Source organism: Anomaloglossus baeobatrachus, chromosome 5 (genome assembly GCF_048569485.1).
Source record: "Anomaloglossus baeobatrachus isolate aAnoBae1 chromosome 5, aAnoBae1.hap1, whole genome shotgun sequence".
In the NCBI taxonomy this organism is placed as follows: Eukaryota; Metazoa; Chordata; class Amphibia; order Anura; family Aromobatidae; genus Anomaloglossus; species Anomaloglossus baeobatrachus.
Genome location: NC_134357.1, coordinates 71,910,249 through 71,923,517, shown reverse-complemented (window position 1 = coordinate 71,923,517; position 13,269 = coordinate 71,910,249). Strand labels below are relative to the sequence as shown.

The 13,269-nt window shown below is 45.9% G+C and overlaps 1 protein-coding gene across 2 annotated transcripts in view; it reads left to right on the top strand.

The window, feature by feature from the left end:
- Positions 1-13,269, top strand: part of LOC142310844 (solute carrier family 2, facilitated glucose transporter member 9-like) — a 156,494-nt gene that overhangs the window by 75,054 nt on the left and 68,171 nt on the right. For both annotated transcript variants that reach the window (XM_075348589.1, XM_075348590.1), the window contains exon 6: positions 1,431-1,563. In XM_075348589.1, the coding sequence (XP_075204704.1) occupies positions 1,431-1,563 (133 nt within the window). The remainder of the gene's footprint in view (positions 1-1,430; positions 1,564-13,269) is intronic.

Below are 13,269 nucleotides of genomic sequence, written 5' to 3'. Positions count from 1 at the left end.
TCAAGAGGTAGTCACCGGAAATGGTCTTCCAACAGTCTTGAAGGAGTTCCCAGAGATGCTTGGCACTTGTTGGCCCTTTTGCCTTCACTCTGCGGTCTAGCTCACCCCAAAACCATCTCGATTGGGTTCAGGTCTGGTGACTGTGGAGACTAGGTCATCTGGCGTAGCACCCCATCACTCTCCTTCTTAGTCAAAAAGCCCTTACACAGCCTGGAGGTGTGTTTGGGGTCATTGTCCTTTTGAAAAATAAATGATGGTCCAACTAAATACAAACTGGATGGAATAGCACGCCGCTGCAAGATGCTGTGGTAGCCATGCTAGTTCAGTATGTCTTCAATTTTGAATAAATCCCCAACAGTGTCACCAGCAAAGCACCCCCACACCATCACACCTCCTCCTCCATGCTTCAGTGGGAACCAGGCAAGTAGAGTCCATCCGTTCACCTTTTCTGCATCGTACAAAGACACGGTGGTTGGATCCAAAGATCTCAAGTTTGGACTCATCAGACCAAAGCACAGATTTCCACTGATCCAATGTCCATTCCTTGTGTTCTTTAGCCCAAACAAGTCTCTTCTGCTTGTTGCCTGTCCTTAGCAGTGGTTTCCTAGCAGCTATTTTACCATGAAGGCCTGCTGCACAAAGTCTCCTCTTAACAGTTGTTCTAGAGATGTGTCTGCTGCTAGAACTCTGTGTGGCATTGACCTGGTCTCTAATCTGAGCTGCTGTTAACCTGCAATTTCTGAGGCTGGTGACTCGGATAAACTTATCCTCCGCAGCAGAGGTGACTCTTGGTTTTCCTTTCCTGGGGCGGACCTCATGTGAGCCAGTTTCAATGCAGTGTTTGATATTTTTTGCCACTGCACTTGGGGACACTTTGAAAGTTTTCCCAATTTTTCGGACTGACTGACCTTCATTTCTTAAAGTAATGATGACCACTCGTTTTTCTTTACTTAGCTGCTTTTTTCTTGCCATAATACAAATTCTAACAGTCTATTCAGTAGGACTATCAGCTGTGTATCCACCAGACTTCTGCACAACACAACTGATGGTCTCAACACCATTTATAAGGCAAGAAATCCCACTTATTAAACCTGACAGGGCACACCTGTGAAGTGAAAAACATTTCTGGTGACTATCTCTTAAAGCCATGAGTGTGCAAAGCAGTAATCAAAGCAAAAGGTGGCTACTTTGAAGAACCTAGAATATAAGACATTTTCAGGTGTTTCACACTTTTTTGTTAAGCATTTCATTCCACATGTGTTAATTCATAGTTTTGATGCCTTCAATGTGAATCTACAATTTTCAGAGTCATGAAAATAAAGAAAACTCTTTGAAGGAGAAGGTGTGTCCAAAGTTTTGGTCTGTACTGTATACTGGCTAACGAGTTAATACTCTCACACTATTCTCATTGCATTTACATCTCTTCACAGGATGACACTTGGCCTCTGTTTCTTGCCTTGATTGTGGTGCCAACATTTATTCAGATCTCCATGTTACCTTTCTTTCCAGATAGTCCACGATACTTGCTTATAGATAAGAGCAATGTTCATGCTACAATAGATGGTGAGTAACAAGATGTTATAAGCAGGAGTAAAAAAACCCCCTAAATTTAGTTTTTTAGAAAAATATTGTTAATTGTAAAATACAATAAAAATGTTTTTTTTTTGCTTAATATGCTGCTCTAAGCTGTGAACATTTGTGTATATAGAATATAGATGTATTTACAGCAAACCTTTGTACATGTTATTTTCTGACCAAGATCTCTTAATGATTTGTGTAGGAGAGTATTGTGGGCATGCTCTGTAGCCTGTGAAGAGGACACTGTGCAGAGAGGGGGAAAATTTGAGCAGTGGCTATAATTTATTATCACTACTTCATCCTGTGTTGTTGTTTTTTGTTTTTGTTTTTGTTATTTTTTTTAAATGTATTAAGGACTCACTATTTTCTATGGGAGACTGGCATGGGCATGCTTATTACACTGTGCAGAGGTCACTGAGCAGGGAGGGGGAAGAATTTCATTAATTTATTATGACTAGTTGACCCTGTTTTTAGTTGCATAGTTACATAGGTTGAAAAAAAACCTAGGTCCATCTAGTTCAACCTTCCTCCACCAGTTCTACATTTTGTCCCCAAGTCATTTATAACCAACAATGTTGTATGTACTGAGGAAATCATCCAGCCCTTTTTTAAAAGCTCTTATAGTGTTTGCCATTACTACCTCTTGTGGTCGGCATTCCACAGTCTGACTGCTCTAACTGTAAAGAACCCTTTCATATTTAGCTGCCGGAATCGCTTTTCTTCCATTCGCAGTGTATGCCCCCTGTTTTTGTTCTTGATTTTTTTTTTTTTAATCTTACTACAGCTTTATACTAAATGTGTTAAAGACTCATTATTTTCTACTAGACACTGGTGTGGGCATGCTCAGTAAACTGTGCAGAGGGGGGGAAGAGTTTCATTTATTATCACCAGTTGACCTTGTTTTTTTTTTTTTTTTGGTTATTTTTTACTCCAGCTTTACAGTAAATGTGCTAAGGACTCATTATTTTCTATTGGAGACTGGTGTGGGCATGCTCAGTACACTGTGCAGTGGCCGTTGTGCAGGGGGGGAAGAATTGTTAATTTATTATCACCAGTTGACCTTGTTTTTTCTTTTTGTCTATTTACTCAAGCTGTATAGTAAATATGTTAAGGACTTGCTTTTCTATGGAAGACTGGTGTGGGCATGCTCAGTAAACTGTGCAGAGAAAATACCAAAAAGAGGAATAAAAATCCTCCAAATATTAAGCTAAAACTCACAGACTAATGGCAGAAAATGTAAACTGCCCAAGGCCAAAAAGACTAATACACTGCCAGGATGCAGCAAGACCTCCACTAAATGGAGACATCACAGCTGCAAGGAAGATGGTAAAATTGCACACTAAGGGCGGCTTTGCACGTTGCGACATTGCACGTGCGATGTCGATGGGGTCAAATCAAAAGTGACGCACATCCGGCGTCGCAGTCGATATCGCAACGTGTAAAACCTTTTTGATACGATGAACGACCGCAAAAGCATCGTTATCGTATCATCGCTGCAGCCTCCGACATTTCCATAATGCCGGTGCAGCGACAGGTACGATGTTGTTCCTCGCTCCTGCGGCAGCACACATCGCTGTGTGTGAAGCCGCAGGAGCGAGGATCATCACCTACCTGCCTCCCGGCTGCAATGAGAAGGACGGAGGTGGGCAGGATGTTTACATCCTGCTCATCTCCGCCCCTCCGCTTCAATTGGCCACCTGCCGTGTGACGTCGCTGTGACGCCACACGACCCGCCCCCTTAGGAAGGAGGCGGGTCGCCGACCAGAGGGACGTCGCAAGGCAGGTATGTGTGTGTGAAGCTGCCGTAGCGATAATAATCGCTACGGCAGCTTTCACTAGATATCGCACGTGCGACGGGGGCGGGACTATCGCTGCAGCATCGGTAACACATTGTTACCGATGTCGCAGCGTGCAAAGCCCGCCTTATGGCTTGCATAGGTCACTATTCACACATGCAGGTTCACAGTATCTGGTATGCAGCCTATTAGTTACGCCTCATCACAATAGATGCAAGCGGGCTGCGCCAATACTATATATGTGCACCATGCAGGGACAGCGAGTATAGTATGCAAGGCCTAATGTAAAGAGGCCTGGCTGCATCCTGTATAAAATATTCTGTGCAAAAGAATAAATATATGCGGTATTTGTAGGTAATATGGCCATAGTACGGAAGCCCACAATCCACGTCATGGATCCTCATTTTTGTGGGTCCCTACACTAATATATCATATATGTATATACATAAAAAACACCAAAAAGAGGAATACAAATCCTCCAAATATTAAGCAAAAACTCACAGACTAATGGCAGAAGATGTAAACTGCCCAAGGCCAAAAAGACTAATGCACTGCCAGGATGCAGCAAGACCTCCATTAAATGGAGACATCACAGGTGCAAAGGAAGATGGTAGTAAAATGGCACACTTGTGGCTTGCATAGGTCACTGTTCACACACGCAGGTTCACAGTATCTGGTATGCAGCCTATTAGTTACACCTCATCACAATAGATGCAGTATCTGGTATGCTCAGTAAACTGTGCAGAGGCCGTTGTGCAGGGGGGGAAGAATTGTTAATTTATTATCACCAGTTGAATTTTTTCTTTTGTTTGTCTATTTACTCAAGCTGTATAGTAAATATGTTAAGGACTTGCTTTTCTATGGGAGACTGGTGTGGGCATGCTCAGTAAACTGTGCAGAGGCCACTGTGCAGAGAGGGGGAAGAATTGACCTTGTTTTTTTTTTTTGTTTTTTTTTTTACTCCAGCTTTATAGTAAATGTGTTAAGGACTTATTATTTTCTATTGGAGAGTGGTGAGGGCATGCTCTATGATGTGCCGATGTCATTGCAGGGAAGGGAGGAGGTAAATTGTCCTTGAATCTGTGTAGGCAGATGTCACCTATGATAAAATAGGGAAGAGCGGCTTTATAATTACTATAGGGATGACTGCTATTTTTCTATTTTTTATTCCAAGTTATCATAGGCAGCATGTGCACAATGCAAAAGCAACACTTCTAGTTCATTCAGAACATGACTATCGTCTCCCCGAATCTGTCCCTGACACCGGCCGCCTCGTCCTTTTTGTCAGAATTTCAGTTGTAGAATTGCTGATGCTTATTTCATGCTCTTAGGAAGATGAATGGATGATACCACTTGTAGTCGTGTCTGTCACATTCATTGCTTCCCCCAGGTTAAAGAAGATACCTGTGAATCTCTTCACTCTCGCTCTTCTTTCTGTCGGTTTGTTGGATTGCCCAGTACACACAAAGCAATGATCATTTGCTATTGAGACAACACTGTTGGCTATTAAAATGACTCATAATCACGCGTCCGAAAGTGCGAGACAAATGGAGAAGGAGGGCTGTTATGCTCTCCTGTTTCTACCATTAATGGTTAGCCGGTCCCTCTAGAAAATCAATTTGTCTCTATTTTTCAACGCATAGAATAACTGCAAAAGTTAGAAATTTTCTTTTCCTTTTTATAATTTATAATACTTTGGTCACAAAGTGATGTAGAACACTATCAGTTTTAAGTAATAACCCCTTAACAACTGGTAACATCTATTTTTATCACATTTTCATCACAGGTCATGTTAGGTGTGACGCCCTGGCAAAACCAGGTAGTCACAAATAGGGCCCCACACAACACCTTTCCCTCACAGGTGACATCAGCCAACCTTAAAACCCTAGTCACCCCCTAAGGGCTTGATAGACACACCAGGGGGCGGAAACAAGTGGTTGGAAGACTCCCACCTAGGAGTTTTAGACAGCCCGAGGACGGGAAAGTAAACAGTGCAGTTTGAGAGTTCAAGGAGAGTGGAGGTGCGGCCTCCTGCACCCCCAACCCCAACGGGTCCTGGGGCCACCATCCCTGCCCACAGAGGGGTTAACAACTTGCTGCACAACATCTCCCCTGGGTGCCCCGTAACTGCAGTGGTGGTGTCCAATATCACCACATACCATGGGTGGTGTCACAAACCTAGTACGGCCCAGCCCATACATATATGTCCACCACCCCCCAACCCTTTTCATTCGGAGTGTCCTCGGGTTCCCCCGGGTCCAGAGACCCTCGAGTCACCACTGGAAGGTCTGGACCCGAGCAGCGGCAGGCTGCTGGCATGGGGGCGGCACATAGGTGTTCAGTAGGCTCAGGTGCTGAGCCCGCGCCGTAGTGTGCAGACGCAACAGCTGCAACCAGAGATAATTTCATCACTGATTGACTGTAGCATTTAAATGGTTAGAATTCTGGTGCCAGTCCTATCCGTCTCTACACAATACCATTGCAAGGAGCTGATGGGTTGCCCGGGCGGCCATGTGCCTACTTAAAAGGTTATTCCCATCTCCAAGATCCTATCACAATATGTAGTAGGTGTAGTAATAATATTAATATTAGAAATGTAGTATAGTTCTCTTGATTCACTATGTCGCTTACCTCATGTTCAGGACAATGAAGGACCTTAGGTATCCATGGTTACGTCCACTACCAATTAACTAACTGTCCCTATATGCGTGGTCATAACCATGGATACCTAATCTTCTGTGCTAATGAATGTGCAGCATCAGGGGTATGGTCACTGCCACTGAGCAGATGCTGGATTTCCACTCAGCATGCATGATCCCCGGACTTCTGGTCATGCGCACTATGAAGCCGGGTGTACATGTCGCGGCTGCAAAATGGTGTAGTGCGCATGACCGGAAGTGCCAGGGACTTCTGATCATGGGCACTGACCCTAAGCCCAGCTCTCTGAGGCTGTGACAACGGACACAGGTACGGGCATCACTGCCAATGATGACTCTGGTCAGAGGGCATTGAATATCATGTCAGCACGCCCCTGAGGATGTGCTACCATGCTAAGAGGACGAAATGAGCACAGGAACTAAATTCCCTTGCAACTAGTCCCTGGCCTTATTAGCATATCATAAAGAAAAATTAGAAATACTTTTTCTAAAGATCTCTTTATCTATGCTAGTGTATACAGGGACTGTTCTGTCCCCACTTAAAGGCGATTGAAGGCGCGTAGTTGTGGGATGGCGTGAGAATCTTACCTTCGTTTTTCCTATAGGTGAGGCAGACCATGACCAGAGCGCTCCAGAGTTAAACATGCACATGCTGAGATGAAACAATGGTGGTTTATTTTCTCCAAAGGTTAAGGACATGCAGGAGTACAGCGGTCCAAGTACCTGGCATTGTGGTTCTCTTGTGATGCTTGTCTCTGGAGCCACTAAGGTCAGATGACTTTGCTTCTAGCAGGTCAAATAAGGGATGTGATTCTCACAATCTCTGGCTGTGAACTGAATATGCCAGGAATTGATGTAAGAGGAGCAGCAGACACTCCCATGGGCTGGAAAAAAAAACCAGAGGAGCCAAAAGGTCTGACCAGTAGATGACAGCAGAGACAAGCATGAAAACCTTAAATAACAGTTTTAAATAAAACAAAGTAGGAACAGCACAGGGACAGTTAGGCAAGGATTAGCAATATGCACCCAGAACTGCCTGTGGTTCTGGGTACATATTGCACCTGACAGGCTCCCTTTAAACAGCACTGTAAATGGTCACAATTGTAGTTTTCCAATAACTGCACTCAAACCTCCCTGAAAAATTGTAATAAAAAGCAATAACAAAATTGTATGTATATGAACATTGTACCATTAAAAACTACAGCTCAGGGCACAAAAAAAACAAGCCGTCATGCAGCTCCATTGACAAAAAAAAGTGATGGGTCTCAGAAAATGGCAGCACAGACAAAGGTCAGAATTTTTTACTCCTAGAATATAGCAAAAAAAAATAAAAATATTTCTATATATATATATATATATATATAAGTTTGGCATCGCTGCAGTCATACCAAACTGGAGATTGTTTGGTCATTTTTAATGCACATTAAACAGTAAAAGTAAAAAAACAAAAGCTATATATTTAGAGGGGTTTTTTTTTCATCATTTTACCTCACTTGGATTTTTTGTTCCTGGGTTTTATTTTTGTACATTATTTGGTGAATAGGAAAAAAAAGGGGAAAAAACAAGTTACATCCAATACGGGTATGTCAAAGGAAAACTGAGAAAAGTTATGGTTCGTGAGGGAAATGGACTAAATTAAAAAGAAAAATCGCAAAAATGACAAATTGTCAGATCTTGAAAAACTAAACTTCTTTGACCTCTTCATTACATTTTGAATAAACCATAATTCTGAATCAGAACTAAACCAGAATTGAAAGTAAATGACCTGTCTTTCTTGACCTGATGAGCGGAGTATGTGTGCCGCCCCCACGTCAGCCACCGGGCTGCTTGGATCCGGATCCACGGTGGCTCGAGGGGAGTCCGGACCCGGGGGGTATGCGGCCACTCGAATTAAGGGGAGTATTTTACAAAGGATGTTGTATTTACAGTTCGTGATGTCACCCGTGGTGTGTGGTAAGGTGAAGTACCACCGCTGCAGCTGGGGAGTACCTGGTGGCGATGGAGTGGGCAGCCAGGTGTTTAACCCCTCCATGGGTAGGGGGGATGCCCCAGGACTCGGTGATGGGGACAGGGATGTGCCGTTGGGGAGGTAAGGGTCACTTGCATACTCACTTAGTCCAATAACGCTGACACCGACAACTAAACCAAAGTTCTGGACTCTGCTGCCGCTGAGGGGAGCACGTTTGGGTCCCGTTTCTGCTGGTGTTGCCTGTTGATCTGTGACCTTTCCCTTGGCACCTTGTTCTCGTCTTAGTTGGCCCCTATAGCTTGAAACTAGTCGGGTCCTGCTCCCCAGTGTGGCTAACTGAGGGAGCTTGTGTCGTGGGCGGAGGGGACGTGATTGCCGCGCTCGGGTCCGGGGCTTCTGCTGCTGCTCGGTGGTTCGAGTGGTGAGCCGGACCCGGGGACTCGAGCGGCGCTCCTCGTCCATGAGTGAAAAGGGGGTGGTTTGTTTAGGGAGATAGTTTGTGACGCCACCCACGGGTCGTGGTGATAAGGGGCACCACCGCTGCTGGTGACGGGGATCCCGGGAGCGATGGTAGGGAGCAGCTAGGTTGTTGTCCCCTCCGTGGATAGGGGTTGGTGATCCTGGGGCCCGGTGGTGTAATGGAGAGGCTGGATGGCTGGGGTGCAGGGTTGCAGGGGCAGCGCAGTGCGGTGCTGGATGGCACTGGTGTACTCACTCAGGCAGTCGATGACAGAGTCTCTGGTAAACCAAACGGCTGGATGGACGGGTCCCGCAGCCGGCTGCAGTGTTTGTGCTCTCTCCCCAGACAGTGTGATGGTGGCTGCCTTTCCCTGCACCTGGTTAGAATGTTCTGTGTTGTGAATGTTAGTTATCTTTTGGCTGCTGGGAGGCTCCCTCTGGTGGCCAGGAATGGTTTGGACTTGGACCAGGTGTGTTGTGCAATGGGAGTTTCCTTTGCTAAAGGCTACTTTACACACTGCGATATCGGTCCCGATATCGCTAGTGTGGGTATCCGCCCCCATCTGTTGCGCAACACGGGCATATCGCTGCCCGTGCCGCACAACATCGCGCAGACCCGTCACACATACTTACCTGTCCGGCGACGTCGCTGTGACCGGCGAACCGCCTCCTTTCTAAGGTGGCGGTCCGTGCGGCGTCACAGCGACGTCACTGAAGCATCACTGAACCGCCGCCCAATCGCAGCGGAGGGGCGGAGATGAGCGGGACGTAACATCCCGCCCACCTCCTTCCTTCCGCATAGCGGCCGGGAGGCAGGTAGGGAGAGCTTCCTCGTTCCTGCGGCGTCACACGCAGCGATGTGTGCTGCCGCAGGAACGACGAACAACCTCGTTACTGCTGAAGTAACGATAATTGAGAATGGACCCCCGTGTCGCCGATTAGCGAATTTTGCACTGTTTTGCAACGATGCAAAATCGCTTATCGGTGTCACACGCAACGGCATCGCTAATGCGGCTGGATGTGCGTCACAAAATCCGTGACCCCAACGACTCCGCATTAGCGATGTCGCAGCGTGTAAAGCCCGCTTAACTCTCTGCTTATTTAAATCCTGGTCTGATAGCAGGCTATGCCGGATGTCAGTTGTTCTTTGTATCACCAGCCTGCTTCATTCTGCTCCACACCACATCTACCCCAGATAAGTGCTTGCTCTTTATTTATTGTTTGGTTCTTTTGCTCTTATCTGGGTTTATTTGCTGTGGTTGTTTTCAGTTTATTTGCATGCAGGGCTTTTCCCCCTCAGTTGCTTGGCTGGGGAACTCCCTGCAGTTCTGTTTGGAGTATAGCTCCTTTGGGTCCATGTGTTTTGTGGCTTGTTGAATTTGTTGTGATTCTTGTTTTCTGTTCATTGGTATGACAAAAGCACCTGGTATAGGACGGAGTTCAGATCGTGCGATCTGAGGGCCTTTTTGTACTATCAGGAATTTAGAATTTTGCAAGGTTTTTCTCTGGCCACCATCAGTCCCTTTCCTGTCCTTTCCTATTTTAGTCAGTGTGGGCCTCACGTTTTGCTAATCCTGTCATCTATCTGTGTATTGTGTTTTTCCTATATCACCGCAGTCTTTGAATGTGAGGGGCTTGCTATTCTTGTCTGTTTTCTGAGGCAGAGAGTTATTCATCTTTCCTTCCTTTAGGATAGTTAGTTCTCTGGCTGGGTTCGCGGTGCACAGGATGTTAGTTCACCCCTCGGCTACTTCTAGTTGTGATGGTTAGTAAGGGGATGGCGGCCAGATTAGTTGCCAATGCTCTTGTCACCTTTTAGCAATGATTTGTGGTGGTCTTCCATGGTTCCGGATCATATGCAAATCAAAAAGGTCTGTGGAGCCTCTGTTAGGAGTCTCAACACAGAAACCAGACAGATATTCCTCCGGGAAGGGCCCAGCCAAGGGGTGACTCTTTTTAGGAGACCACCATAACCACCATATTAAGTGGCCCTTTTAGTCAATATCCAACTTTTTGACAAGTTTAAAGATATGACAAGGGAAATACCAAGGCCATGTCTGTGGATGGATGCCTGGCCTTGGTATTTCCCTTGTCATATCTTTAAACTTGTCAAAAAGTTGAATATTGACTAAAAGGGCCACTTAATATGGTGGTTATGGTGGTCTCCTAAAAAGAGTCACCCCTTGGCTGGGCCCTTCCCGGAGGGATATCTGGCTGGTTTCTGTGTTGAGACTCCTAACAGAGGCTCCACAGACCTTTTTGATTTGCATATTTCCCAGGGGGCAATGTACCTAGGATTTCACTGTCTTGAGCGCCCTCGCTGGCTGCCGGAAGTGCTTTCTCTGGCTGGTCTCCCCGAGATCAGTGATTGTTTTGTTTTGATGGTTCCGGATCATAACAGTTCTGACTCCTGTGGTTGCCCACCGGTAGTCCGCTCCCCGGCGTATAGGTACCGAAGGAGCCAGTTTTACCCTCAGGCGCTGGCCCTTGGATCTCTAGCCTATGGCGGTGGCTGTATATCCTCATGATGTGGACTGTTGCCTTCTGTCAGGTCTTTGTTGTTAGGAAACCCCTGGGGTTCTGGTCACACTCGAATTTGACCGTTGTCGGTGGCTCCAAGCCTAGTTGGGGTCCGATGGCCCTGCCTGTGTGCTTAGCTTCACTCCACTCCCCGGTTCGGTACCGGCAGGCCACTGCCCGACCCCGGTCTTACGGTTCTGCAGAGGTCCACTAACTCCTGCAGACGGCCACTACCGTCCGCCAACCTTGCTGTTTGTGTCTGGGCCCCTACCCAGACACTGACAGTTTCTGACCTCTCACTTTCACTGCCTACTCAGATCTGTCTCTTTTCCCGCCTCCAGACCTGTGAACTCCTCGGTGGGTGGGGCCAACCACCTGGCTCCGCCCCACCTGGTGTGGCCATCAGACCCTGGAGGGAGGCAACAAGGGTTTTTGTTTGACTGGTGTAAACTGTCCAGGGGAGGGTGTGTGTGTGTTGTTATGTCTGTGACTACCTGGCTAGTCCAGGGCATCACACTTGCTCTCAGGGTTCACGCTTGGGATTTCCTGGACTGTATGTGTGGAAAGTGCTATCCCCCTCATTGCTCTAGTACCCAGATTTTGGAGCGGGTGGAGAGCGGATCTTAAAGGCTCCATTCTCGTCGGGTAAATTGTCAGGTTGCCTGAAGCTACTCCCTGACCTAGGGTCCATGTACCCCGTCGTGCCCTGGTCCCAGCCCGGTGATGGTACAAGGCCGCTGGCTGTCCTTCTCGACAGTTCCGTGCCCCTTGTCACCATCCCCTGCGATCAGGGGTCCAGCTCCTACCAGGCCCAGACCAACGTCTGCCACCCAGTACCTCCAAGGAGCCCAGCTCCTGACCTCCTCTCTCCTTCACTTCCAACACTACACTGGCCTACTCCTGACACTCCAGACCTCCCCTTAACCAACCCCCAAGTGGGCGACCCTATTCCACTCAGGCCGTCCACTGGTGTGTCTGGTGGGTGTGGTGCAGAGTGTTCCTAGGATTTTTATTAGCTGGTTTTAGCAACACCAAAGGGACCCGTAACCAAGGAGGAGGTGGATATTGCACAGAAGGGCAGATTGCACAATACCCTGTGATGACCTGATAGGCCAGGGCGTCACATATGGTTAAGTAGTGTTCAAGATCTCACAAAGATCTGAAGGATATCTTACCAACATTTAGATTGTGGTAATGTATTGCGGATTTATCACCAGCATTTGCAATGTAAACTGAATACATTATTACACAGATGTCTTAGACCTGTGGAGGCTGGTGTACTTACTCTGAATATACATATCAGAGTGGCTACATTATCTGGGTATTAAACTGAGCATTTTTCTCTTATTTTTTATATCTGGAAGGAAAGTATTTTACAGCCAATATGACATGAATTCTTAAAGTAAGTACACCAGCCTCATCCTGTCTAAGAAATCTAGTTTATAATATTTGCAGTTTGTATTATGGAATCTGGTGACCACTCCGCTTTAGATGGATAAGAAAAACATAGCTGTATACGTCTAAGACCAACACTACACTTTGTATGATTTTGCAGCTCAGCCCTATTGAAGTCAATGGAGCTGAGCAGCAGCACATCCAATAACCTGTAGAAATGCTACTGTTTTTGAAGTCGTTTTGTTCTTTGATATTTGTCACTGAAATAAACAAATTATCTGACATTTGATATTGAAGAAATTACGTAATTAAAAATGTTGTAGACGGCAATTAAAATTGGCAAATATTAGAATAACCTAAGCAGGGAATCGAGGGACTAACCTCTCCAATAGTGTGGGGTCTCGCTCTGAGCTGTTGTGTCAGTCAGCTTTATTCTCTGCTCTTTGCAATCATGGTAGCTCCAGATTGGGCTATTTTGCAGTTTCTAAATTGGGAGCACTGTGCCATGATATCGCTGTATCGCACTCCCGCAAGAATTCTCAGCTATAAAGTCTACCATCTGTCAAGCCCCAGGTGCTTTTAGCTTCACCGCTGGTAGGGATTGCCAGTTTTTATTTTTGGTACAGATGGTAAACAGACAATTTTTTATTGTGGTTAATAAGGTTGTAGTTATAGGACCAAATTATTTTTCAGTTATACCTGCTCATAGGACTACTGAGGCAGCCAATTGAGGAATATATCTCATGTTTGCCTATAACAATCCAGCATGATAAACGTGTGATTAAAATATTAAAGCACCACTCCAGCAATTTTTCTTTTCTTTTTTTTTTTTTTTTTACTGCTGCAGTGGTGATTGTAGTCTAAGTTCTCATATTTACTTGTCACCACCTTCACC